The sequence below is a fragment of the Podarcis liolepis genome (genome assembly GCF_965112155.1).
Source record: "Podarcis liolepis genome assembly, chromosome: 4".
NCBI classification, from domain to species: domain Eukaryota; kingdom Metazoa; phylum Chordata; class Lepidosauria; order Squamata; family Lacertidae; genus Podarcis; species Podarcis liolepis.
Genome location: NC_139558.1, coordinates 57,073,248 through 57,100,304, shown reverse-complemented (window position 1 = coordinate 57,100,304; position 27,057 = coordinate 57,073,248). Strand labels below are relative to the sequence as shown.

Genomic DNA, 27,057 nt, shown 5'->3' with positions numbered 1-27,057 from the left:
CGTCCCTCTCCGCCTAGGACCCAGCGGAAACCCCTGCCCATCTCCCCGGCTCGACGGGAGAGGCGCCGTCCCCCTCCCCTGCTCGAGGTGCCCGGGCGAAGGAAGGGAGGGAGGGCTGGAGGGAGGGTGGAGTCGGAGAACGCGACCCCCCCCACCCCGTCCAGCTGCGTCGCCAGGCTCTCTTTCCCCGCCCCCGGCCCCTTCCCTCGTGGGGGCGAAAGGAAAAGCGGCGAGCCAGCTGTTGCTGCGAAGATGGCGAGCCGCCGCGTCTTCTGGCTGCTCTTCTGGCACTTGGGCTTCCTGGGCTGTAAGTCCCTTCTCTGTCTTCGCCTCTCCTTCCCCGTAGGGCAGCGGCTCTCCCTCTTTCTCTCCTGGGTGGAGAGGGCGCTCAGCTCGCCTGGAAAACCCCAAGTCCTTCCTCGCCGCCGCGCAGCCAAGTTCGCCGCCTCCTTGCGAGGAGCATCTGGTTGTTTTTTCCAGGGAGCGACGCCAGCAAGTGGCTCGCTCTCTTTTCGCTTACAAAAGGTCCACCTCCTCCTGGTAGGGAAGAGCAAGCTCGCCTCTCCCGGCTTCTCTGGTCTGTCTCCTCTTTCTTCTCGCTGACTCTTCCTACTAGGCGGTACTGCCGCGAAGCAGAGGACGGGACTCACCCGCCCCCGCCCCAGCCGCCGCTCGATTTGATTTGATTAGCGGGGCCGGCTGGAAACGCGCTGGCCGCCCCAGGAGGCAGGCGCACGCGGCGGGGAAGCCGAGGCTTAAAGCGGAGCGGCGCCTGCTGGGTTAACCGGGCAGGGCCGCAGGAGGGCACCGGGGTCAACTGGTGTCAATTCCCAACGCGCGCTTTGATTGAGAACGCTGCGATCTTAGGATGCTCATTTACCCAAAGCGTTTAAGGTGCATGGGCGTGTCCCTTCACACTTGCCTTGCTTCTAAGCCTGTATGATAATTGGTTGGAAGGAGACTGCTGGGCACACCGACTGTGGAGTGAGACCCGTGGAATCTGGGGAAAGAGAGCTATTATGAAGAAGGAGTTTGGGGTATTTGGGAGATGGGGACCAGGGGCTCTCCACGTGCTTTTGTCCTCCCGCTCCTATGAGCCGTAGCCAACTTCACCAATGGTCAGGACTGTTGGGAGTTGTGGAATTGCGAGGGCCTCAGTTTCCCCAGCCCTATTCTAAAGTGTGTTTTGAAAGTGGTTGAAAGCCTTGTTTTGCAGTTTTGAGACTAGAAATCTGGCTTTATTTTAAAGTGGGATTTCTACTTTGTTTAGGAGAGGGGAAATCCTGTACATTTTTACTTGCGAGTTGGCTCACCTGAGCTCAGTGGGACTAAGTTCTAAGGCAACATGCCTAAGATCTGGCTATAAGACTTACTCCAGGCTTCCTCAGCCTCAGCCCTCCAGATGTTTTTGGCCTACAACTTCCATGACCCCCATCTAGCAGGACCAGTGGTCAGGGATGATGGGAATTGTAGTCTCAAAACATCTGGAGGGCCGAGGTTGAGGAAGCCTGACTTATTCCCATGGAAGATTGCAGCTGTGACACACAATCCTTAAGACTGGATTCACTCCGCTGATTACTGTGGACTCACAGCATTTTCAGTGCTGGGTTGTAAATCCATATTCACACAAATCAAAGCCCAGATGTGAACAACTGGAGTGGGGGGAAGCTGTGAAAAGCATGGTCGGGGGAACTAACTTCACTGTACTCTAAGACTGTAAAGTAAGCACACCTGAAGTTCCATTGAGTTCAGTGGTGCTTTCTCCCAAGTACGAATAGGATTCTGCAGCCATGCACCATGAACCTAAACATCTCACTTGGGACTAAACCTAGAGTTTAATGGAACCTGCTCTCTGATAAATGTGCCTTAGGCAGTTGACTTGGAAGTAAAATACATTGAACAAGTGGGCTGTACATTGGTTGCATGTTGTGTGAAGAAATACAAAAGAGACTCGTGGGCTTGGCAACTATATTGTTTATTACTTAACCTAAACCACTGAGCCTTGGACTTGCCGATCAGAAGGTCGGCGGTTTGAATCCCCGCGATGGGGTGAGCTCCTGTTGCTTGGTCCTAGCTCCTGCCAACCTAGCAGTTCGAAAGCACATCAAAGTGCAAGTACAGTGGTACCTCGGGTTAAGTACTTAATTCGTTCCGGAGGTCCGTTCTTAACCTGAAACTGTTCTTAACCTGAAGCACCACTTTAGCTAATGGGGCCTCCTGCTGCTGCCGTGCTGCCAGAGCACAATTTCTGTTCTCATCCTGAAGCAAAGTTCTTCACCTGAAGCACTATTTCTGGGTTAGCGGAGTCTGTAACCTGAAGCGCATGTAACCTGAGGTACCACTGTAGATAAATAGGTACTGCTCCAGTGGGAAGGTAAATGGCGTTTCCGTGCGCTGCACTGGTTTGCCAGAAGTGGCTTAGTCATGCTGGCCACATGAGCCAGAAGCTGTCTGCGGACAAACGCTGGCTCCCTTGGCCAGTAAAGTGAGATGAGCGCCGCAACCCCAGAGATGTCCACGACTGGACTTAATGGTCAGGGGTCCCTTTATCTTTACTAAAGGAATTGTTGAAAAAAACTGCAAAGGGAAAGGTGCACAAAGTGAGATTTTGATGTGCCTGAAACTGAAACTTTTAAGAGACTTAAAATTTTATATCGCAATTCACAAGATTATTCAAAATGATTTGTGTGCTAGAGCATTTTCTTTTGTATTTCAGAAAGATAATCAAGCATTGTTGTGATACTTAATCTTGCAATTTAAAATAAATTCAGCAGTTTCAGATTCTGTGCTTTTCATCCTTTCCAGAAGAAACCTGTTTTTGAAAATTGAAGTTAGCCGTTTGGGGGAGAGTTGCATGTAGTTAGTCTTGCCTAGGGTTCAAAATAACCTGGCACCAGCACATTAAAGCACATTCAAAGCACATTATTTCCCTCACAGAATTATGGACACTGTAATTTACTCCTCACAGAGCAATTCCCAGCAACCATTAACAAACAACAGTGCCCCAAAGGACTGGTCTTCAACTCGTGGGTCACAGCCTGATCCAAGGTGGGTTGCAACAGGAGCACTGCCACCCTGAAAATGTATGGTAAAAGATTAAGAAATGGGTCCCCAAATGCATGTTTGGATTAAAAGTCGGTCCTAGGTCTGAAAATATTGAATATATGCTTTAAAGGTATAACAACATCTTCAAACTGGTTAAGGAATCAAAACATTCATTCCTTTTTAGGAGGGTTATGAAACATATGCGGGGGGGTTGTTTTGTTTTTATTTTTCCTTAAAAAAGATTGTCAGAGCCCCTGAAAGCAAAAGTAACATGCATGAAAACAATCAAAAGCATGCCCTCAAAGATTATGTTTTCTCTTGATAAATATAACTTCAATGAAGAGGGGGGAAGTGGAGAAAAACACCCCACCCAAGAACTGTGTTGAACGCAGATAGGTGAAGCCAAACCACACAGCTGTGAAAACAATGTGTATTGAAATATGTCGGATATCTGACTAGTATGCTTGTTAAGCTTTAATTCCCGGCAGATTTGGTACTTTGTACTTGTACACTGTAGTGATTTCAAATTGATGTGATTATTGGAAGATTTGATATGTTTCTGTTTTGATGGATTAATATAATTTTAGAAATTGTTCCCCGTCTGCATTTCCCCTGTCCCAAGATCCTTCCATAAATCAGGATTACACCTATCAATGAAAGATATTTTCCTCAAAGCATTTTTAACACAAGATGCAAATTACTTTGATATTGTGTTGGGAACTGATTTTAATCTCAATTAAGCTTTGTATAGTAAAGAATTGTTCCAGAGCTATCCAAAGTTTATAAGCTCAAATTGTACTGTTATGAATCTATGGGTGCAAGACACCCTGAATTTTGGATTAAGTTGGTGTTAGAATTTAATTAAGGTTGGGCTGTTGGAACAGGGAAGTAGCAAGACCTGTGTGTGTTTTAAGATGTGTGTTAGCTGCTATTAATCCTCTGGAATTAGCGTATGCGGAGAGACAATTAACTTAGGCAAAGTACAGAAGTTGTGTATCAGCCACCTTCTTTAATCCAAGGCAATCAAAACAAAGTTAGTTTTGTTTGAGGCAGTAACCTGGGGGGTAATGATCCATTAGCACAACAGAGCATCAAAGAACTAGGCGTAAGAATGCAAAGACCAGGGTTTAGGTTAGCAAGCGCATAACAGGTGGGATGTGGCAGGGCAGGGATGATGTTGCTGCCTTTGGAAGAAGCTGGCGTCCACTTGGGATGTGATGTTTGAAACCTCCACAGTAGGCACTGGTTTTATATGTGCGTAAGTAAACCATATATCATAAAGATACCACACTGGAATGCATCCACTGTGAAACCTGAAACTCCTAGAGCTGTATGTGGCTAAGTTCTACTCAGAGCTGTTGTTGGCATCTGTCTGTCTTGGGAGACAATGGAGTGTGCCTCCGAAGGTGAAGTCAAACCACTGGAGAATCACAGAAATTAATGGACTTGCTACTACTATTTTTAAGAATGCTACCAACTTGATGGACACTTTCAAATCCCTGGTAGTTGCCAGGGACGTGGATGCATTGCATTGACAAGCCGTTAACTCTCAACTTCCAGTTTTTCAACTGTAAGAAAGGCTATGATGATGGTAATGATAATAATGGTTGTCAAATACTGCACACTTAAAAGTGCTACATAAATGGTAAGCCAGGATAAGTCTTGCTACATTTGACAGTACTGTAAAGTGCAATTCTCTTCTGCTTTGTTGAGAAGCTTCATGGGCTCTCTTAAATACTAATCCTGAATCTGAACAAAGAAAAGTTCTCAGCATTTTTTGTATTGCCCAGTTTTGTTGCAAAGCTGAGGTAATGCAATCTGCTGCAGTTTCCTGAGTCTAAAGCCCTGCAGAAAAAAAGCCATGAAGGTTGGGGTTCTTCTTCTTTGTAAGATCCTGGGTCAGCGTGCTAATATTCATGAATGGTTTTTCTACTTTACTGCCTTTGTAAGAGCTTGGAGCAGAGAGCTGCATAGCAACGGAGGCTTCCTTAGAGATTCACCTTCAGCGGCAGGCTCTTCCTTTTGTATAAAAGAAGGGAAGTGAAAAATGCAACAGTTGAGGCCACTTAAAAGTAGCACCGTTAACCCAACAAATGAGGTACAGAGCAAAATGCCGTGTTGCTGTGTGTTTTCCTGTTTGCCTTGCCATTGTTCTGTGTCATCTGTATCCTATCTGCCCTGTGTGTGTTTGCTTTTTGTATAAACAGTTGTTTTTAAAAAGACCTAAATAAGGGCTTGAGTTGAAAGTTTGCAATTGTTAGCTTACTACAAAAGGTGCCAGTTGATCTTTATCAAACAAACATTGCTTTCTGTTTTTAAATTATTATTATTTTTTTTAAAAAAGGAAGATTACATGACATTGTTTTTGCATTATTATGTAAAACTTTAAGGGTTTAATTCTAGATTCCAACAGTAGTTCAGGGCACTGCAATGCCTGCGGAAGGCAAGCTGTAGCTCCACACTGGATCACATGCTTTGTAAGCACACAGTCCAATGCTCAGTCCCCCATACGTCTCGTTCAAGGATAGCTAATATGGCTTCCTCAAATGTTGGCAGCAGGGCCCAATAGTCAGGGTTGATGGGAGTTGTGCTCCAACAATGCTTGGCAGGCCACATGTTCCCAATCCCTGATGTAGTGGGTGACATATTGGTTGCTTAGTTATTTTATTATTAATTACATTTCTATACTGCCCTTCATCCAAAGATCACAGGATGGTTTACAATATAAAAATGCAAAAAGCACATACAAACAAACAAATACACAACAATACCCACGGTGTAAAAGGCCCTAGATTGTTTAATTAGCCAAAGGCCTGGAAAAAGAGGAATGTTTCTGCCTGGCACCCAAAGATATGTAGCGAGGCTTTGAGAATCAGCTTGGCTGCAGTCTGTTTTGGAATCGATAAATTACTGGCTACCAGTGCACCAACAATATCTGAAGGGCCCCATGTTGCCTGGCTTTGCTCTAGTTCATGGGTAGGCAAACTAAGGTCCGGGGGCTTTGATGTTTTCAATGGTCTGAGCAGTATAGCGTTTACCAAGTCCAGTGTACTGTGTACTGAAGCCAGAGAGCCTGTGTGCTGAGGCCCAGGTGGCTTCCATAATCTAGTCAAAGGGTGCCATCAAATACTACTGTTCCACTAGCACAACAGACTACCCTAATGGGGCTTTTCTCTCCTTTTCTTCAGTTTCCCATGCACCGTCAAAATCTGCTCCAAGGAATTGGAGAACTCCCTGCCCCAGAGCAGATTATGAGGTTGTGCAGAGAAGGGAGAGGAAAGGGAAACCCGATTGTACAAGTAGCATTCTGCATGTGTGCACACAAACCCAAAGTTACCTGGGAGGTGTAGCGACCTTGGCAGTGTGTAGGATGGCTGTAGTCAAATGAGGAAGTAGTTCTTCTATCCGTAGCAGTTGTACAAGTGAGGAAATTTTGGCCACTGTATCTTTCCCCAGCACATCATGCAGCAACACAAAATTCTTTCCTCCATACAATTATCACACACATGATACATTTGTTGTACAAAGGTGCAACAGGGTTTGCAATCCTAGTGGGTCTTGCATTCCTGTAAAAAAAAAAAAATAAAGACATGAAGCATTTTCATTTTGCAGCCATTTGGACAACATTTGCATTTTTAGGCTTCATAAATTGGCAGTGTTTCCAACAACTTTGTTGCTATGGAAATAAACTCTGTGCAGCTCTTACAATAGCAGTGTAAGTCGATTATTTGTAAGACACTAAGCTTTTTTAAAGACCCCTGACCCCCATTTTCCTATTCATTGCCAAGAAACAGAAGAGGCAGCAAAATTATCAAGCCTGGTTCAAAGTTAAGTTTGGGCATTTTTATCCTGTTGATGCTTACCAAAAGAAACTGAAAAATATTTATTCAATTTATAAATCAAAAGCATTATGGGAAGAAAAAGGATCTTTGTGCAGAATCTTCAAAGTTTTCTGTTACTGAATTGTGTCCTTAATTCATAGATGTATGTAGTAATATTGTGCTCAAGGAACTCAGTGCAACTCCCACTGAAAGCAAGCGGTTAATGAGGTTGGATGGGTCTTGAAATCTCAGTTTCTCATTTCACCTCCCCACCCCCCCCCCACCCTGGTTCCATCTTAAATTCAGTTCACCACATGCCTACATCAGTTGTTGGCAGTGGCGTAGCGTGGGTTGTCAGCACCCGGGGCAAGGCAAGTAATTTGCGCCCCCTAACCCATGGATTTGCGCCCCCTAACCCGTGGATTTGCGCCCCCTAACCCTAACCCCCAGATGTTGCGCCCGGCCCCCCCTGCACCCCCCACGCTATGCCACTGGTTGTTGTTGTTGGTTGTTGTTTTTTAATTCTCTTGAAAATATGTCTTTATCTTAGTGCATATTTCTCTTAATATACACTTTGCATGCAATTTTGCCTAATAGGGTGTCTTTTTCTTTGACAGTTTCACTAATGTAATGCATTTTATATACGCTTTCCCCTGATATGCACATTTTTAATACACTTTTTGGGGGTTGATGAACTGCATTGCAAAATTTGCAGGACTGTGAATTACAAAGGATAGCTGTGCTTCAGTTTACTTGCTCTTTTGGGAAGTGAGAATTGGCTAGATCCAGATTAAAATCCAAACCAAACTGAATTTCTTCCCCATCCTAGTGGTTGATAATGTGTGCTGGTAAAGGTCCAAGCCTGCAAGAATAGGGCACATACATCTCAGGTCCAGGATGCTTTTTAAAACATATATTAAAAAATGTGTTACCTTACATGTGATTTTGTATGTGCATGTATTGCATTCAGAAAGGTGGTTCATGTGAGGTCTGCCCTACTGGATTCACACACAAAAAACATTTGTTTTAGCTTTGAAAAGTTCTAGTCAAAATTTCCCCACCTCACCTTTTGTCTGAGCTTTCTTGTTATTTAATTCTCAGTGATGTGTATAAGGAGTCTTTCAGTTAACGTTTTTATAAATGTCTCTGTTCAGAATTCTGGAACACATTCACAGTTCCTAAAAATGTTTCCAAAGTAACTGAAGACAAGGGTGAAAGTTTGCATGCATCTGTTTTTTCTCTTGAAAATGGCAAACAGTAAACTATTTCAATAGGGAGGGGGGACAGTACTTACTAGCAACCAGCAAAAACAGTAGTAGAAAAAATGCTGACTTTTGAAATATATGTATATTTATTTCCCTCTAATTATACTGCCTATATTATTTAATAGCAGCGGTGGTAAGACTAACTATAAATTGCATAGTGGAAACACACGTTTTATTTAATGCACAAACACATGCATACCTTTCCTAGATTATTTATTAGTTTAAATAAAAGTAGAAAAATGGTGGGGAAGGGGTAGCCAGAAAAAGGCTTCATAACTTTAGATGAAAACGTGTAGTCATCTTTAGAAGCAGTAAGCTTTAGATGAATTGTGGGTACGTATTCAAAAAGCCTTATGCATGCAGCCCAGATTGGTTTCAGTGGGACTGAAGTGAAACAAACTTGGCCTGGCTCCAACAGAGCTGTTAGCACACTCAGATGCAGAGTTTCATTAGAGGGAGTGCTTAAATTAATATTCCATGTGGAATCACCACACTTGGTATGGTCTGACCTGTAAATGGGAGCGAATCGTAATATTTATGGAAGGGATCTGAAATGCAGCCCCCTAAATTGAAAGCTTCTCAAGACTTTCACCATCCCTATTGGATAATCCTCAGTCTTCCCTGAAAAGACCAGAGAATATCATTTCCAGTTGCACAACTTGGCTGCGCAACTTAGAATCATTGTTGAGCTGTAGTCATAACATGAAAATTATAACCCTCCCCTCCCTCTGCCTTCTTTGGCTGGTTGAAGTACAGTACTGATGTTGAGAAATGGGCGAAAGGATGTTGTAGTGCAACAGTAAAAAAACTGCTTATCTCTGGTGTTGCTCAGCTGAAACCTGAGTGATTCTTTTAAGGGCAGTTTACATTTCATCTGATGGTTAAACACTATAATCCAGAACTGCACCTAGAGTTAAAATACAGTGTACATTTGGCACTGATGCAGGTGTATGGAAATAAGAGTTGCACTTGTAGATTAAAAGAAGAAAAGGACTCTGAAATACATTTGCACATGCATGGTTAAAAAAACTTAACTAGTTTGATCTCCTTTGCAGGCAACACGATTTAAGCAAACAGCCCAACTACATGACTGCAGAGGACATTTATTTGATTTTTTTAAAAAAGAAAAACAGTGAATGGACACTGCAATGTAAAGGATTTCTTTTTCCTTTCAGATTATAAAGCATATGGAATCGTCGTAGAGACAGACACGAAAGATGTTACAGCAAACGAATTTGAGGGTACAGTATGTGTATGACTGTGTACGTCTTATATCAGTGGATAAGTGAAAGTCCTGAGATGAATTTTAAAAGGCTGTTTGATAAAAGTGCAGTGGAGTGATACAATGGATACAGCAGCAACAAAATGAAGTTGGATTGTATATATAAAAAAAGTAATCCCATTTGTCCCCCTCAACTGATTGTCCCCAAATCTATTCTATTCCCAAGCCTCCAGAGCAGATTTTGTGTGCATGTGCGGTGGGGGGGGGGCGGGTTCAGAGAGAAAAGAGCAGGAAGAACTTTGGTTGCATAAGCAGAAGTCCTTGCATAAACAGGGTGACTTTGTTACATACAAACGTGTGGGTGCTTCCAGACAGGTGTTTGGTGTGAAATTGCTGTTTCAAGTTTTTTGCAATGTCTATACAATATCATTGGAGTTGAAATGCCAGCCTGTACTTCTCCCTATTTAATAGAGTTACTTTTCCTGGGGCAAATCCAAATTATTATTATTTTTTAAAAAAACCAACAACATAAGGTTGAGATTTCAGAACAACCCTTTTTCGCAGCCCATCTGATCCAGCAGAACTTAATAGTTTTTAAAGTTCCATTGATTTTAATGGGTGAAATTGCAATATATGCTTAACCCCGTCAGTTGAAACCATTGGGATTTGATAGTGCTTGACATGGACCATATTGTAACCACTTTGGGTAAGTGTCAACAGACAAGTCCATACCATTGTTCTTTGGGAGCATCCCACAAATTACAGAAAAGATTTCTAAGATTAGAATATTAAGAATCCAATCAATTTCTGGGGAGGGGGGCAGCCATTGGGAAGGCTCAAGATTTTTCTATGTACCACCAAACTGTCCGCTGGAATATTCAGATTCAGTTTGGCTTTTCTTTTTTGGAGTGTGTTGCTTTTTGTCGTTCTAGGCAACATGCACTGTGGACTCATGGTGACTGCTTGCTTCCAATGCTCTGGAACCCAGGGAAAAGGGACTCTCAGAACTCTGTAATGGAGGCATGTTACTCCTCCCGCCTTAGGGGAGAAACCATTTAGAAACACCCTCTTTTATGTTCTGAATTTCAAGTGATCTAATTTTCTAATCATATAACTTTTTTAAAAAAATATATCACTATACACCTCTTCTTGATTTTAACCCACTCTGCCTAATGTCACTTAAAATTGTTATACAATACTGGTAAATGGATTATTTGCGTTTGTGTGAGAGAAAGTGAGGCACGAATGCATTTTACAGGGCAAATTGGGGGGGGGATTCATTAATTATTGGACATTAATTATAAGGACCTATCCTACGGTTTCTGAAACTTTTGAAATACAAACAAAAGAACTGGTTCAAGCTGTGAACCTAGGGGGTAGGAAATACGAAGGCTTGGCTCCAGGCCTTCTGTACACATACTATTAATATTCTCTACCAGTGCACAGCCACAGTCAGTGTTCTTTAGGGTCACAATTCATGCAGCGTAAAGGTAAAACCATACAGACTTGGCTGTTGCCCTTCGTGAATGGAATGTGCCCCTGGGAACGCTTCCAGAATCGTCTGCAACATGCACAGCAGGGATGGGGGAACTTTTTCAACTTGGGGGCCACATTTCCTGCTGGGCAGCCTTCCTGGGGCCAGATGCCAGTGATGGGCAGGGCCAGAGGCAAAAGTGAACAGAGTGACAAATGTGAATTCTATACTTGTACAGTAGGCTAGCTTCTTCACACACTCACATCTCCCCGCCCCCGGTCCTCTATTTGTACAAGCAAGAGGCATAACCAGAATTAAAGAACTTACTCTAGCCCAGCAAAAACAGTGAAGGAAGGTGTGAAGCAGGGCTGACAACGGGTGTGGCCTGGGGTGTGAGGGTGTGGCTAGGGAGGGTGTGTGAGTTGAGAATCCCATGGGCCAGATACAGAGGTGTGGAGGGTCATATTTGGCTGCAGGTCTGAGGTTCCCCACCTATCATAGACAGACTCCATTGCAGATGTGCATGGATTCATTGACAGAGAAGTCAATATGAAAAGCTAGGCGATGACTCTAAAATCACAAGATGCCTTTAATATAATGAGAAGAAGCTATAAAGGGAATGTGTACTCGCAATGCATGGAACTCTGTACACAACCCTGTAGAGCTTTGGGTTATTGTCAGAATCATGTGCTTGGAGTCTGTTTTAACAATTAATCTCTGAACAAATGTTTTCTCGCTCTCTCTTTCTGTATTTTTCTTTTCATTTCCCACCCATGTGTGTATATCTCTCTGCATGTTTTGTTTTGTTTGAGTATCTTTATTGGCTGTTCTGCTGTGGACTGCCAGGAAAGGTCACTTGGCATCGTTTAGGCTGTTATCCCCTTCCACAGCATTTCCCCTTGCCAGAACAAAATGGGAACTAGTACGGTGTGCCAACGGTAACAAATATAGACGACCTGATGTGAAATAAAGAACATGGGTCCTCTGTGGAAGAGTCAGTAATTGTGTTAGTCCAATCATTTTCTGAGTTAGTGGCTTTGCATTTGCTGTGATTGATTTGAAAGATACTACCGTAAAGCCACACTTAACGTTTGTCCCATGTTTTCTTCTATTTGTCCCATGATTTCTAGACACAGGTCTAATGAGTTTTTCTTTCATTCTGCTTCTTTCCCTGGGAAAACCCACTGTTTACTGCTGAATCAGAACAAACATCAATCCACAGAAAACCTTATTGATGTTTGTTCTGATTCAGCAGTAAACTGCAGGTTTTCATGGGGAAAGTGGTGGAGCAAAAGAAAAACCTCCCAGACTTATTCCTAGAAATCATATTACAAACAGAAGTGAAGATGAATCATTAGACATTGTACTTCCTCTTGACAGTTTCTTTCTTTGTCTTTTCTGGATCTATTTGTTATTGTTTTTTCAGAAATATTTCCATCTGCCCTTATCCACATTCCATTTTATCTTTATTGCCAATTCTCTCATCCACACCCTTCTCAGATTTGCATTTTTGTTTTTCTTCTTGAGTGACCACCCATGTCAGCTATTCATTCGTGTGTGTGTGTGTGTGTGTGTGTGTGTGTGTGTGTATCCCCCTGTCATCTACAGTTTTGTGCTTTTATCTTTCTTCCCTTACAAATATAAAAGTTTAGGAACCTTTCCCCCCCCCCCCCGGAGAAATGCCAGGGAGAAGCCATCTTTGAAAAGGTTTGTCTTTAAAATTAGGCTGCATGAACAAGAGCAAAATAGCTTCCCCACTGTGCGGATTTGAAATTCTGAAATCCCATATCCCTCCTCTCGTTTTTAATTTTATAATATTAGCAATATGAGAACCAGCCAAATAAAATACTTGTAAGAATAGAACACAGTGGTCTCGTAACTTACCTTTCTTAAAAGCATAATAAAACATTAAGAAAAGACTACTTGATGCAGGCATTTCAGGAAAGACACCACCTATTCCGCTCAATCAGAACTTCGGAAACAAAAGCATTTCCACTGCTTTGCTGTGGAAGTCTGTCATATGAATGTTGTTTATGATTTCCTGGAGCAGGATAAGATCCCATCATTAGAACTTATTTTAACATGCTTTTGAAATGCAACAAATGTTCTTTTGGGTGGAGTAATATGGGGCTTACATGCACATTGCATGAGCAATATGGGGTTATATCTAATTGATTGAGAAAGTTTCCAAAATGGCCACAACGGGGTGTGTGTGTGTGTGTGGGTGGGTGTGGGTGGGTGTGGGTGGGTGTGTGTGAATAAAGTGTCCTGCTACAATTTGCAGGCATCAATAATATAACACAATAGCTGGTCAATTTCACCACCTAACCTTGTAGCTGCTTTTATGCTCAGAATATGTAATTGCAAAGTCTGTAAGTATGTCTGTCATTCTTATTCTTTGAACATTTGCAACATGGAAAGTTGTAGGCGTGAATGAAGAAATGAGACTGTACATGGAGTTAGACTTTAATTATAGGGAGTCAGGCCGGGCCACTGCTGGTACCTGCCACTGTACACACACATCATGTGTGCATAAACAGGAAGGAAAAACTATTGGGTACAAGATCATCTCCCACAATTACCTTTGCAGGTTGAGACATTGTGGGTTTTTTCCACACTAGTAAACCACAGCTAGGAAGCCAAGAAACTTGGCTTCACATCATAGTTTGTTTGGAGTCAAGCAAACTAAAATTCTTGGTTCTGACATAATCCTAAACCAGGGATTGTGGTTTGTTGGTCCTGCTTGTGCTAGGAGAGGGAGCAAAGTGGGAGCTGTCTGCATGTTCACATTACACATTTACCATGGTTTACCATCATGTGTGAACACAGCTAATCAGGTCTGACCCAAGACATTTTGGTTCCTGAGGTGAAGCACAAAATAGCGCCCCTTTCCTGCCTGGGAAAAAGTGGGGAGTGAAGCTGTATATTAGGAACAAGGGGTGAATAAAGATCTACATGTGATCCTTTTCTTGAAGGTCAGATCTGCTGCTGTCGATTCTGCTACCTGAGGTGATTCCCTCACCTTGCCTCATGGATGGGCCAGTCCTGCTGCCAATGAATTCCTTCAAATTCCTTGCTTCTTAAGTATCAATCAGCCTTTAGAGATGAATAATCATTATGGTCTTAGTGAGAAAGATGAAGACTGTAAAATGCTTGATGATTCACAACTTGTTTAGTGCTCTTGATGTTTAGCTTTTCTGATGTTTAGCAATTGCTTGGCTTCTTTGGATTTATTTTTGTACTACTGTAAACTTAGGGGCGCCTCTCATCCCACATGTGTTTATACAGTGGTACCTCAGGTTAAGTACTTAATTCATTCCGGAGGTCCGTTCTTAACCTGAAACTGTTCTTAACCTGAAGCACCACTTTAGCTAATGAGGCCTCCTGTTTCTGCTGCACTGCTGGAGCACAATTTCTGTTCTCATCCTGAAGCAAAGTTCTTAACCTGAGGTACTATTTCTGGGTTAGCGGAGTCTGTAACCTGAAGTGTATGTAACCTGAAGTGTATGTAACCTGAGGTACCACTATATATGGATTTCTTTCTGTAAAATTCCCATGCCACCTGCAGAATCTGAAAGGCTTGGGTCCAGATATCTTAAGAGTTATGCACCAAAATCCCGAATAGGTGCACACTTTGGGCATGATGAGAAGTTTGTGCATCCTGTACTCCAGTGTATACACACAAAATGTATATGGACTGTTATTCTGTAGAGTCATTCTACAAAAGTTAGTTCTGAAAGTGTGCCAGTTGTTTGTAGTGTATTCCAACTCAGAGCAGAAACAATGACGTATTTTCCCCTCTGCAGAGGCATTTCTAAGCTGTAAACACAATGAAGGGAAGGAAACTACAAGAGTAGAATGGAAAAAAATTACCAAAACTGGAGTTACATTTGTCTACTTTGAAGGTTCCTTTGTTGGTAAGAAAATGCTTACATTTATGTTTGTGTGTGTGTTTACTGTGCTGCTGAGGGCTTGTGTCCTTCATGTGAAATGTTCCCATGTTCAGGATTGCATGGAGAAATCACAGGATGTACATGGATTTATTTTTTACTGTTCTAACCAATTCTCCTCCCAAGAAGGTCAAGATGACGTACATTGTTCTTTCCTTCCATTTTATCTTCGCTCAACCCTGTGAGTTAAGTTAAGCTAGGAGTTACCAGTTGGCCCAAGGTCACCCAGCAAGCTTCAAAGCTGAATGGGCATTTGAACCCGAGTCTCATGGATTGAGCTTGTAGCTCTAGCAGTCATTTCCATGACTGTGAATCAACTGTAGAAATAGCTGCTGCCTACTTTGCTGAACAAGAGGATAGCCTGTTTGGCTCACATGTTCCTTTTAGTCATAGGCACATTTCTTAATAGATAAATCAAATAAAATTGATTTGACTGCCTGACGTAAGATTTATTTAATTAAGTGACATTCCCTATATGTGTGTGTGTTTGTGTGTGGAGTAACTAGTTAACAGAACATACATATTGCATTCTGCTGTTGTAGAGTTCTTGTGTGTCACTGAAAATCTCCCATCCTTTGTTTCAAGGGTTGCTCAAACACTTGAAAGGCAAAGTCGCACATATGTGGCTTTCCTCCATTTTCCATTCATGTTCCTGACTGTCCTGACTAACCCTTCTTCAAACAGCTAATATCCACACTCAAGCATCCCATTCCATCTGTAGCTTGGCTTACTCTGTCTTGTAGTGCTGTCTGCTGTTGTAACAGTTTTGAGGGAGAAATGAGAAAAAGCATGCATCTCATGTGTGAACCTGCCTTTAAGTCACAAATTAGGTCTTGCACAAAATGGCTCCTCTGCTTTCAGTGGTGTCATTTCGAGTACGCTCTGAGCATCTCTATGGGGGAGAGAATGGGGTGGGAAATCGGGGGATGAGGAATTAAAGGGGGACACTGCCAGCAGTCACAGCCCTGTAGCAGCAACCACAAAACATGTCCTGATAGCCACTAGCTGCTATTTTGCTCTAACAATTTCCCCCCAGAAAAGGAGTTATATGATTAGGATATATAGCAGGAGTTGCCAACTTAGTGCCTGGGAGCCATGGCATCCACAAAGGCCTTCATTTGGATTAATAATGGCATTGATAATAAACAGGGTACTTGTGTCTTTAACAGCTGTATGACTGATAGTGGCTGATAGTTCTCATTTGAAAACATTCTGCTGCAACATATGAAAGCTTGCAATGTATTGAAATTGCATGCGAAATATGTGTTTGAGACACCAAATCCCTTAATAAACTAGCTCATATGAATGGAGTGTTGGAAGGTCTTAGGGAGAAAATAAATATCGTGGGGAATGGCAGGTAGAGAGCCAGGTAGAGAATGGCAGGTAGAGAGCCACTGGCATTATATTCTGGAAAACCAGTCTTTTTCCCCTAATTGTTTTATACATTTATAAAGCAAACTTGAGGAAGTTCCTTTCTAGCCATTGCTCTCTGTCTTGATTGTTTGCAGGTGATTTTAAAAAGCGAGGAGAAAGAGTGCAATCAAGCATCCGCATTAAAAATGTGACTAGAAAGGATTCTGGGAAATACCGTTGTGAAATTAGTGCATCCACGGAACATGGACAACAAATAGGAGAAGTTATAGTCTCTCTCTTAGTGTTGGGTAAGAATCTAAACAAAGCTATTTTGAGGTAACACTATTCAGTAGTACATTTCTTCTTACATTTTGTTTGCCACCCGATTACAGAAGGGGTACAATAAAATATCCAGGTTTTTTTGTTTGTTTTTTTTGTGTGTGTTGTCTTTAAAAGAAACCCCCTGTAAAAATAATGTTTCATTTTATATCATCTTACTGTTATCTGAAATGTACACATCCATTGGGCCTGGGATAATTTTTGTTAAATTAATGGTATGAACCAGACTTTAAAGCCAACCATTTTCATAGAATCCTAGAATCCTAGAGTTGGAAGAGACCACAAGGGCCATCAAGTCCAACCCCCTGCCAATTTTACAACCATTTTGTAAAGAGATAAGTAGCTGGGAACTAATTTTAGACATTCTGAAATAGATTATTTAAAATGTATGAATGGGGTTGTATCCAGAGTGGACTCACTGAAAATACATGATTAAGTTCATTGATTTCAGTGGGTCTACTCTGAGGAGTAGTATTTAGATGTTAGTTTGATACAACCGAGTATTTTTTATCTCTAGTTGAGGAAGAGAAAGTCTGGACATAATGCACCTCAGATCAGTATTTTGTTTAAAACTAAAGATTATATTACATTTGCTGATTCATTGTTAAAAAATCTTAAGCACTGGCTTACATCAAACTTCTGTCGGACAATGCCAGAGGCGAGGAACAGTACGCATACAATGTGATGCATAAACCACTCAGTCCAGCTGCCTTTATTAGAGCAACTTGTGAGCAAATAGGCAGGTTTAGCCATTCAGATATTTTACTTTGAAACAGATCATGTCATTTCCTAGTCCCACCAGCTCCTCCTGCTTGTGAAGTGCCCAGCTCAGCTATGACGGGGACAGTAGTGGAGCTACGCTGTAAAGAAAACAATGGTGTTCCTGCGTCAAAGTACAGGTGGTATAGGAATGGCGTTCTTCTGCCGGAAAGCCCAGCATTGCGGAGCATTAAAAAAGAGAGACTTCCTTATATCATGAATGCTACAACTGGAACTCTGGTTAGTGAACCAATACCACTTATCATTGGACTTTACTTAGCCCAAGAAAAGGCTTAACATTCTACTGAGGAAATTCAACATAGTATCAGGACCCTACTGTGTGGTTTTGGGGTTTTTTGCCTCACAGTTGCATAGAGATATAGTAAATAGGACCTCTTTCAGTCACCTTGCATCCTACACGTTGTATATCTTTTGATATATAGCTCAGAACCAGTATGATGCGTTGCTGATTCACCCATAGGATGATAAAATAGATTGACGAGTATGAGAAAATGTTAGGAAAATGGGATATATTTTACAAAGCGGAGATATGTACTTATCTCACCAAATGTCTGCTGCACTAACTGAATTGGCTCATCCACGCTTCTGTTTGTCTGGTGATTTCTAAGCATGGGTCCAAGAGGTTTTTCTTTTGTACCGCTGCTTTCCTCAGGAAAGCCCGCTGTTTACTGCTGAATTGGAACAAATGTCAATCTGCAGAAAACCCAACTGATGTTTGATCCATGAGCACTTCTTATTTCTGCTACACCCCAATTTTCAGAACTGTTTCATTTCTCTCTCCTCCCCCTAAAAAGGTTGAAAGCGGTTTGGCCAAAAATATTGGTGTGCTGCCACTGCTTTGGTCACCCTCTCCCATCCCTTAGATCAGTTGTCACTGTCAGACTGGACAGTCATTTTGCATTCTGGAAAACTGTGACATACACTCATTGGTTTTCAAACAGCTTAGTTCTCGAACATTTTGGCTCCTGAACATCACAAACCTGGAAGTGACTGTTCCAGTTTGCAAACTATTTTTGGAAGCCAAATGTCTGACGGGGCTTCTGCAGCTTCTGATTGGCTGCAGGAGCTTCCTGCAGCCAATCAGATGCCACATTTGGGTTTTCAAACGTTTTGGAAGTCGAACGGACTTCTGGAACGGATTCTGTTCGACTTCCAAGGTACGGCTGTATTCTAAATCCACTTCATTGATAGTGGTGGTAATCATCATCATCATCATAATGCAATGGCATAATGTACTAGAAATGTTGTCTCAGTTTTGACTGCTCATTCCCATTTTTTTTTTAAAGTTGGAATATTATACTTCTCTCTCTCTCTCTCTCTCTCTCTCTCTCTCTCTCTTTTTTTTTACCAGCAATTCAATTCTGTTTCAAAGAATGACACTGGAGAGTACTACTGTGAAGCTGACAATAAAGTTGGACAGCCTCAGAAATGTTCTGTAAAGCGAATGCAAGTTGGTAAATGTCAAATTCCAGTGTGACCAACCAACCTTGAGATGAGAATGTCTTAATTACAAGACAGAGTTAGGAAACTAAAAAGTGTTAGTTCACCTTCCAGCTTCAAACTTGGTTATGTGGCACATTTTTAAAGGCCCAGTTTGGATGATTAATAAAAAAAAAAAACATTTTAAGCAAAAAAATACATTTTACAGGACACTGCCACAAGTTTTCTTGAAAAAATATACTGGGGGGGGGGGGACCTAAGAGGGTGGCCTGCACCTAAACCGTTCCCTTAGATAGGCTAGGAGTGGGCTGGTCACAGCCCCTAAACCCCTGCCTCTGATTGGCTTAGCTGGCGCTGTCTCCCCCAGCTGCGCCACAAGATGGCGGCCTCCACGGATCCAAGTGGTCAGTGTAGCACCATTTTTAGAAAGAAGGATCCAGGGTAGTGAGGATTGCAACTTGAAATGCCTTTAGATGCACCTTTGCAGATGGAAACGCAGGGACCATATAATATTTTCACTAACTTCAGTTCCTGGACCAGCTGTGTAGAGTGATTATCTGGCCATAGTTATTGTAGTTTAACAAACAGTCGCTCTTCCCAGGGCTCTACCATGCCCTATTTGAGAGTGTATATATATCATGAATATTGCCTTCTATACTCAACCTCCAATTTGAAATTATATTTGTTTTGCTTTCCATGCTAGATGACCTTAATGTAGGTGGCATCATAGCTGCGGTGGTCATTGTGGCTTTGATAATAGCTTCCTGTGGTCTCGGGGTATATTATGCACAAAAGAAGGGCTACTTTTCAAGTAAGTGAAACTTCTTCCTTCCCGGATTGATCAGTAAGTTCCCGTGCTTAAATATTTGTGAACTGTGTGTGGTTGTGGGCCGGCAGAAGCCAAGGTGGTTTCGGAGCAAGAGCTAGCACACATGGAAGGGGGTGATAGGAAGGAGGGTGGTGGAAGGGGGTGATAGGAAAATAAAAGGAAAAACAACTTTAGCCTTGGAAATAACAGCAGAACCAGTTGCCAGAAAGCAGTACTTCTGGTCTGCGTTGAAAGCTAATGTTTTTTCCATGTGGATGGATAATGAACAGTTCCTGTAAATAAAAGATGCTGCCCTTGTAATAACAGAGAGTTGGAGTCAGCGTTGCATGTTCTGTTTTCAACCCAGTTTTTATTAGAGGGTGGGTAGAGAACTTATGATATAGAATCTTCTGAGTCTTTATTGGAAGGCTGTAATTATTTTAACCTTTAAGCTGGTGGCAAAATGTCTAAATATTGCAATTTCCCTCAGAAAATCTAGAATTGCTTCCTGACACCCCCCCTCCGCTTTTAACAACCTTGGGTATTTTACATCTGTAACTGTTCAATTTGTGGTGAGATTCAGCTAAGTTTGATCCAGGGTAGGCCTATTGAAATTAATGCTCCTAACTTAGTCATGTTGATTAATTTCAGTGACTGTACTCTGAGTAAAACTTAGTTGACTCCCTAGAGCCAGCCCACCCATGAGGCAGGGTGAAGCAGCTGCCTCAGGTGGCAGAAGCACAAAAGGCAGTGTCCCACCTGCCCCACCGCTTCTGATACTTGCTGTTGCTGCTTGTCTACCCTGCCCCTGGGTGGAGAAGATGAGTGTCAAGGCATTGTGGAATGCTTTTCCTTTTGCTAAATGTTGGCCAGGATGGTGTTCCACCACCGATGGAAATTGGACGGGGGGCACAGCGGCAGGGGGACAAGAGGGGCACATCCCCATTTTGCCTCAGGTGGCAAAATGGGACAGGCTGCCCCTGTGACTACCATTCAATAACAAACAGTCATGGATTGGAGTACACTAAATCTTAAATCTACACTAGGCTGCAGAATTTTACCTCGATGGATTTTTCACATGGTGTTGAATTTAGGTACCATTTAAGGCCAAGATACCTGCAACCAGTTGAGGCATCACTGCAACAGGCTGGGACACCTTTGTTGGCAAATGCTCCTGGGGGGGGCGGATGGCAGACCCCCTGTGCCTCCAAGCACCTCCCAGTAGGCACGTCTCTGGAATGGCATGTCCCTTCACTCCAGAGTGCCCCTCTGTGACACTTCTCATATGAAAAGTGCACACAAGTCTTCTGGCATCACACAGCAAGAAGATAGAAACATCTGTAGATCTAAACTACGCTTTATTCACAATATATACAGAGAATCCATAGTCACGTCTGTGCCCTCCAAACTCTGGCAGAAACAGAAAGCATACAGCAAAAGCGAAAGTACAGTCCAATAACACTCTCAGACGGAAGAGATAAGACAGTCTTCCGTTCCCACACTCTTCTCAGACATCTCATGTGATTTATACTAATCACACCAGTAAAATCCTAACAACCTATTCCCATGGTCTTCCTTCATGCCAGTTGGCCTATAACCGTATGGAAGATCCACATGGGAAATGAGATCAATGCAGCTCCCTAGCAAAGAGATTTCTACTTGGCAATATTCACATGGAAAGGAAATTGTTGTTTTCACAATGGTTGCTGTTCTCTGTATCTGATGTTACTGGTGCAGTGTGGGACTGAAGCCTGGGACTCCCAGCTGCTGCTGAAGTTGTATATGAGGTGGGCTTAATGCAACCGAGTCAGGTTTAGTACGTTTCCACAGCCATTGTAAAAAGCCATCAGCACAGTTTCTCGTGGGTTCATTTGCTATATGCAACGAAATATATTTCAGTTGTCTAAAAGCCAGTCAGTACATGTAGACAATATTTCAGTAAAAGCTCAAACACCATGGTTTCTGCCCTGTTATATCACATTGCTGATTTTTGGATGCAAGTTTTGATATGAAATTTCTGCAGAATTTGATTAGCCAGCTCCCTCTGCTGGGTAACAATGAGAGTGCATCTCCCTGTTCCCAAAATATTTTTTTCTTTCTTTAAAATAAAAGTTTTATTTCCCCAGAATCAGGGTTCATCCACATTACATTCCTCTTTGCCCCGTGATTTCTAGGCATGGGTCTGAGAGGTTTTTCTTTTACTAGGAAAACCCGCTGTTTGCAGCTGAATCGGAACAAACATCAATCCACAGAAAAACCAATTGACACTTGTTCCTATTCTGCAGTAAACCACGAGGGACAAAATAACCATCTAACTGAACAGTGAGCTGTGAGATAGGACCATTTTTGTCCTAGGAGCAATTAGGAAGAGGTCAGGCATCTTCAGATCCCACTTAGACCAAATAATTAAGTAGTAATTTATTGACTATATGTTACTTTGTAATTTAGCAATAAATTATTACTTAGGAATTACTTGGCAACTTATTTTGTAAGTTGTTTTGACAAATTATTTTGTATTGCCCTGCGTACTGTGGAATTCTTTTTTAAATATAATGAACTGACATGGCTTCCTTTCTATCATTTATAGAGTGCAAGCATGGTCTACAAAGAATTGTTTTAGAATCTTTATTTTGTTCACACATGCAGCAATCTAGTGAGGCACTTTGCGGGGCACAGGAGGGAGTGACTGAACATCTAGTCACAAGGCCACATCAGATCAGACAGCGAAGTAAACTACAGATCACATAATATAATTAGCTTCAAATTATTTAACCACATCTTTCTCACAGAGAAAGGAGGAAAAACATAACCATACTACAGAAAAGGTGGGTGAATGTATGGGAAACCCCTGCTTTAAATGGTCTTAAATATAACTTTTATTAACACTTAGCTGGGTGATCTGATTGGGAATATGTGGAAAACCTGATGTTTGTCTGAAAGTAAATCTCTGCAAGATCAGAAGGAAATATGTGAACATATATTTATGGCAGCTGTTCCAGAGACTGGTGTAAAGTGTGCAGTTAGGCAGTGTGAAGTATGGAGAATGACACTTGCTTATCTTTCTTTTCCTGTTTTTTTATCCCCCAGAAGCACATTCTTCAGCGTAAGTATATTTATTTACCTTTCTGTTTGCCACTTTTGAACAGCTGAAACATTGACTGTAGTTGCAAATATTGATCCAAGGATCAATAGTTCTGCACTATTGTGCAGAATCCCTTGCCTTAGTCATATCGGGTCGGATCCAAACTTCTCCTTCCATCCACAGGTGATTTTTGATCCTGGATGAAAGGATCTAGCTGACAGTAGAGGGTGAGGAGGCAACTTTTTCCAATCCCCCTCCAGCGCCATCTCCCACACTGTTTGGCTTGTATGTCTGCCTGTTACAACTCCCTGAAGCATTTCCTCAGAAAGCACAAGGGGCTGTAGGGGGTATGGGGGGAAAACTCCCTTTCCCCCTTTTGCTAGCCGGAGCAAAATCTGGATCCAAGCCATTTCATTTCCTAGCCTATAATACCTAAAGCTGGGCTCAGTTGGCTAATATTTTAAGAGGATTCCGGTCGCCCATTGGCTACTAATTTTAAGAAGCAATAAGGAGGCCTTGAACAGTCTTCCCTATAAAGGATTGCACCATAGAACCATAGAGTTGAAAAGAACCCCGAGGGTCATCTAGTCCAACCCCCTTCTCTGAGCAGACTCACTGAAACCAGTGGATCAGATTTAAATGAGTGCATTCTCAGTAGAACTACCATATTTTTCGCTCTATAAGATTCACCAGACCACAAGATGCACCTAGTTTTTGGAAGAGAAAAACAAGAAAAAAAATATTCTGAATCTCAGAAGCCAGAACAGCAAGAGCGATTGCTGCGCAGTGAAAGCAGCAATCCCTCTTGCTGTTCTGGCTTCTGTGATAGCTGCGCAGCCTGCGTTCGCTCCATAAGACGCACACACATTTCCCCTTACTTTTTAGGAGGGAAAAAGTGAGTCTTATAGGGCGAAAAATACGGTAAATACTGTATACATTCAGTACTTCCGTCACTGAAAATGTACAAGGCAATTTCTTTCAAAGTTCATATGTATATATGCCGATGTTTTCTTTGCTAATAAGTACACAGTGCAACAGCTGCTTTACAAGGTTGGTAAAGCAATATTGTCTATATTTTGAAACCCATGTAACAGACCTATCTGGATAAAATTACTTATGTTTAAATAAAAAATAGTATAGGGTTTAACTCAATTATATGATTTATAATGTGATCTTGTGGGTATTGCTTCTGTAACAGTTAGACAAAAATTAATTGAACGTTAAGCCCCAAATTTAGAAATAATACGATTAATTGACTTCTTACATGCAGGCAAATTCCCAGTAATGGGGAGCCTGTGGCCCTCCAGTTCTTGTTGGGATTCTATACTCTCACCGTCCCTGAACCATTGGCCATGCAGGCTGGGGATACTGGGAGTTGGAATCCAATAGCATCTGCAGAGCCACAGGTTCCCTTATCCTTGCTCCAAGAAAATTCAGTAGAAACATGAATGTATGGAAAACAAAACTCTATATAAGTAATGTGCATGAAATGCCCAGATAAAACAGTATACTTTCTCCCACTTTTGTTTTGCTAGCAGGAAGAACAAAGCTGCAAACAGTGAAAAGGTGAGCATTCTGTATCCATGCGGTAGTGGCACTGGCAAGATTAATTCACCCATTATGTCTGCTTCAGGAAGGGTGGAGATAATGTACTTTCTCATGCCACAACTCTAAAGTACAGAACGGCTAAGAGCACAGCTATTCACCCAGACAACATGGTAAACTGGACTGCACCAATTCAGATGCAGGGAGCAAGGAGGGAATTATCTCTGAACGTTCTTCCATATAAAAGTGTCCCATAAAAAGGTGGCTAGCATATTAGGGAAGAAAACTATGCTTGGCTACTATTTACAGAAAGTTGTTTTGAATTATGTCCCGCATAATGTCCCATCTGACCTGGTAGAGAATAGCAAGAGATGCATCAGGTTATTTCTGTTGGCATCTTACTCAGCTGTACGCTCCTCTATACATTATACCGGTGGTTATGGAAAGGAGCATTTGCCAGAAAGAGGCTATTTCCAGCAGTCTTGTTACATACTGAATACATACCAGCTCTCAGGAAGGTGTATCTCCATCTAGTGGCAAGATCATGAATTTCTATAGCCTTACCCAGATTACATATTAAATACTGTTGTTTTCCTCCCACTCCTGACAACTTGTAGGATCAGTGTTAACACACAAAGCAGTGGTAGATGGCAGCCATACTAAACTTTTTCACACTGCATGACACCGTGAGAGCTGGCTAGACAGGATGGTTTTCACCAAACTCCCTTCTACATATAAGATCAAGGGGAGGGAGGGACTTCAGTGGGAATCAGTCTGTATACATGGAGGAAGCTTTGTTGTTATTTTTTACCATCATAATGACAGCGCAGAACCACTGAAATGGCAACAAGCTTAGGATACAGTCCACATTGAGGTTTATTCAGCTGATCTTATGCTCAGGTGGGGATACATGGATTAAAGAGTGTTTGCTTCACACATGTGAGTCAGCTTGTAGAGTTCTTTTCACAATGATATGGATGACACAGAAAACTGCTAAACTGGGGGTGGATAACTTGTGGTCCTGCAGATGTTGCTGGACTTCAGCTCCCATCAGCCATGCGGATGGAAGTTGTAGTCCAACATTTGGAGGGCCATAGGCTTAGCTACCCCTTATGTAATGCATAGGACCTTCCAGATGTCTTGGACTCAAATTCCCATCAGCTTCAGCCAACATTGCCCAAAGTTAGGGATAGCTGGAGTCTGCCCCATGTTTGCCACTCCTGCTGTAATGCTATGTGGTGTGCTTTCATAATTATTGCTGGTGAATGGATATTAGTACAAAAGCTTCTACTGCAACTATCTGAATTATCTCAACAGTTCTTCTTTCTGTTCCTTAGGATTTCAAGCACACCAAGTCCTTTGTTATTTAAAAGAAACCCACCCTCTGAGGAACACCAAATGAGCATTTGCTGGAGCAGAGTATCAAAGGGATGCTTGGACTCTATTATATAAATATCAAGAGTGGTACATGCAAAAAATAAACCAATGGCAAAGCCAAGGCACTATTGCTAAAAGCTGAAGAAACACGATTGTCAAAAGTTGTTTTAACGTAGTTTGATAGTGCTTTTCTAACCTGGTGGTTGTAGATTATGCAATTGTAAGGGGTTTCTTACTGTGTAATGTCCCCAAAAGGATAGGAGAGGAGGTGATGAAGTGCACAATTCTAGTCGCCACATCTCAAAAAGGATACCATGCAACTAGAAAAGGTGCAACCAAAAGATCAAAGGACTGGAACAACTCCTCTATGAGGAAAGGTGACAGATTTATAAAATTGTTGAGGAAGTGGCTGACGTATGCCCCCCCCCCCTAACTCCAGAACTTCTGTGCCATCCAGTGAAGGTAATCGGAGAGTCTGAATAGAGAAAAGGAAATAGTTCTTTACACCATACATAGCTAACTTGGGTTTTTGCTGTCTTTAAAAGGGAGCTATACAAACTCATGGATGATAAGAGTTATAATTGGCTATATACTCTTTTATGATGCCAGTTGCCTGGGAGTAAGTGGAGAGGACAATTGCCTTCATGTCTTCCTTGTGGGCTACCTAGAGGTCTCTGGCTGGTGACTTTGGGAAACAAGATACTGGATTATATGAAGCCAACCCTCTAGGAAGAACTGTCAGGAGTAAGTAGCCTGATCTGATCATTACTGCCCTTGGCTCCTTTGGGAAGGGCAGGATATAAATTTAGTAACTTCAATAATTTAACTATTCAGGGCCAATATTTTGGGCTGGGACATAGATGCCTCTAAGGAGGATTTGTCCTTTTCTCCATTGTGCAGGTCAAGACAATGTTAAGGGCGTAATTCTACCATCAAGCCAGCAAGTGGGCTGTGGGAAGAACTGTGCAGTAGGAACAGTCTTGATTGTTGACCTTATTTTCTCTACTCCTGCATTTTGGTCCAGGATAGCTAGAACCTCAAAAGACATCATGTGTAGAGTGAGTGAGGATCTTTCCTTGTTCTAGAGTAGAAGATCTACATGTGATGTCTTGCCCTATAAAAAACTTTACTCCAGCCTGCTTGTAAGCTAACTTTAAAGGCCTAAATGGCAGAAAGGCAATATATGAATCAAATAAAGAGTTATGCAGTTTAAGAGCTTTATACTCATAATTTTTGTGGAACATGATAGGTTCCACAGCCAAGATCAGAATAATATTGTTCAAAGCCGTTTTTGCCTCCACTATTTAAATGTCTTGACTCTTTCACTCTATCTAAACAATAACAAAATTATGCAGGTATAGATCTGTTGAAGTGTAGTGCATTCTTACCACTGCTCATTTTTTGCCCCTTAAACCCTATTTATGATTTATTTTCTGAAGACTGTACATTTTGCCTGAGAAGAAATCCTTTTCACCACTCAATGCTAACGAATGCCTTAATGATTTTTTTTATAAAAATGTCTTGGATGGTATAAATAAATCACATATGCTTTGTTA

General features: G+C 42.0%; 1 protein-coding gene and 1 long non-coding RNA gene across 5 annotated transcripts; one reads left to right on the top strand and one right to left on the bottom strand.

The window, feature by feature from the left end:
• Nucleotides 1-18: 18 nt before the first annotated feature.
• Nucleotides 19-27,057, top strand: JAM2 (junctional adhesion molecule 2). Of its 4 annotated transcripts, none has more exons than XM_083500373.1 (10): nt 145-307; nt 9,307-9,372; nt 14,634-14,744; nt 16,286-16,438; nt 17,263-17,468; nt 18,601-18,703; nt 19,393-19,500; nt 22,585-22,600; nt 24,118-24,145; nt 25,462-27,057. In XM_083500373.1, the coding sequence occupies exons 1-10, from the start codon at nt 253-255 to the stop codon at nt 25,492-25,494; spliced, it is 879 nt and encodes a 292-aa protein (XP_083356499.1). In that variant the 5' UTR covers nt 145-252; the 3' UTR covers nt 25,495-27,057. The 4 variants fall into 4 exon arrangements, with proteins under 4 accessions (XP_083356500.1, XP_083356497.1, XP_083356499.1 ...); XM_083500372.1 differs by having other exon boundaries at nt 24,115-24,145; XM_083500374.1 differs by lacking the exon at nt 22,585-22,600 and having other exon boundaries at nt 19-307; nt 19,393-19,504; nt 24,115-24,145.
• On the bottom strand, nt 20,839-24,121 carry LOC310705641. Its single transcript, XR_014525415.1, has 2 exons — nt 23,516-24,121; nt 20,839-23,254 (listed from the first exon to the last, which is right to left on the bottom strand). It is a non-coding gene; the product is annotated as an uncharacterized lncRNA (long non-coding RNA).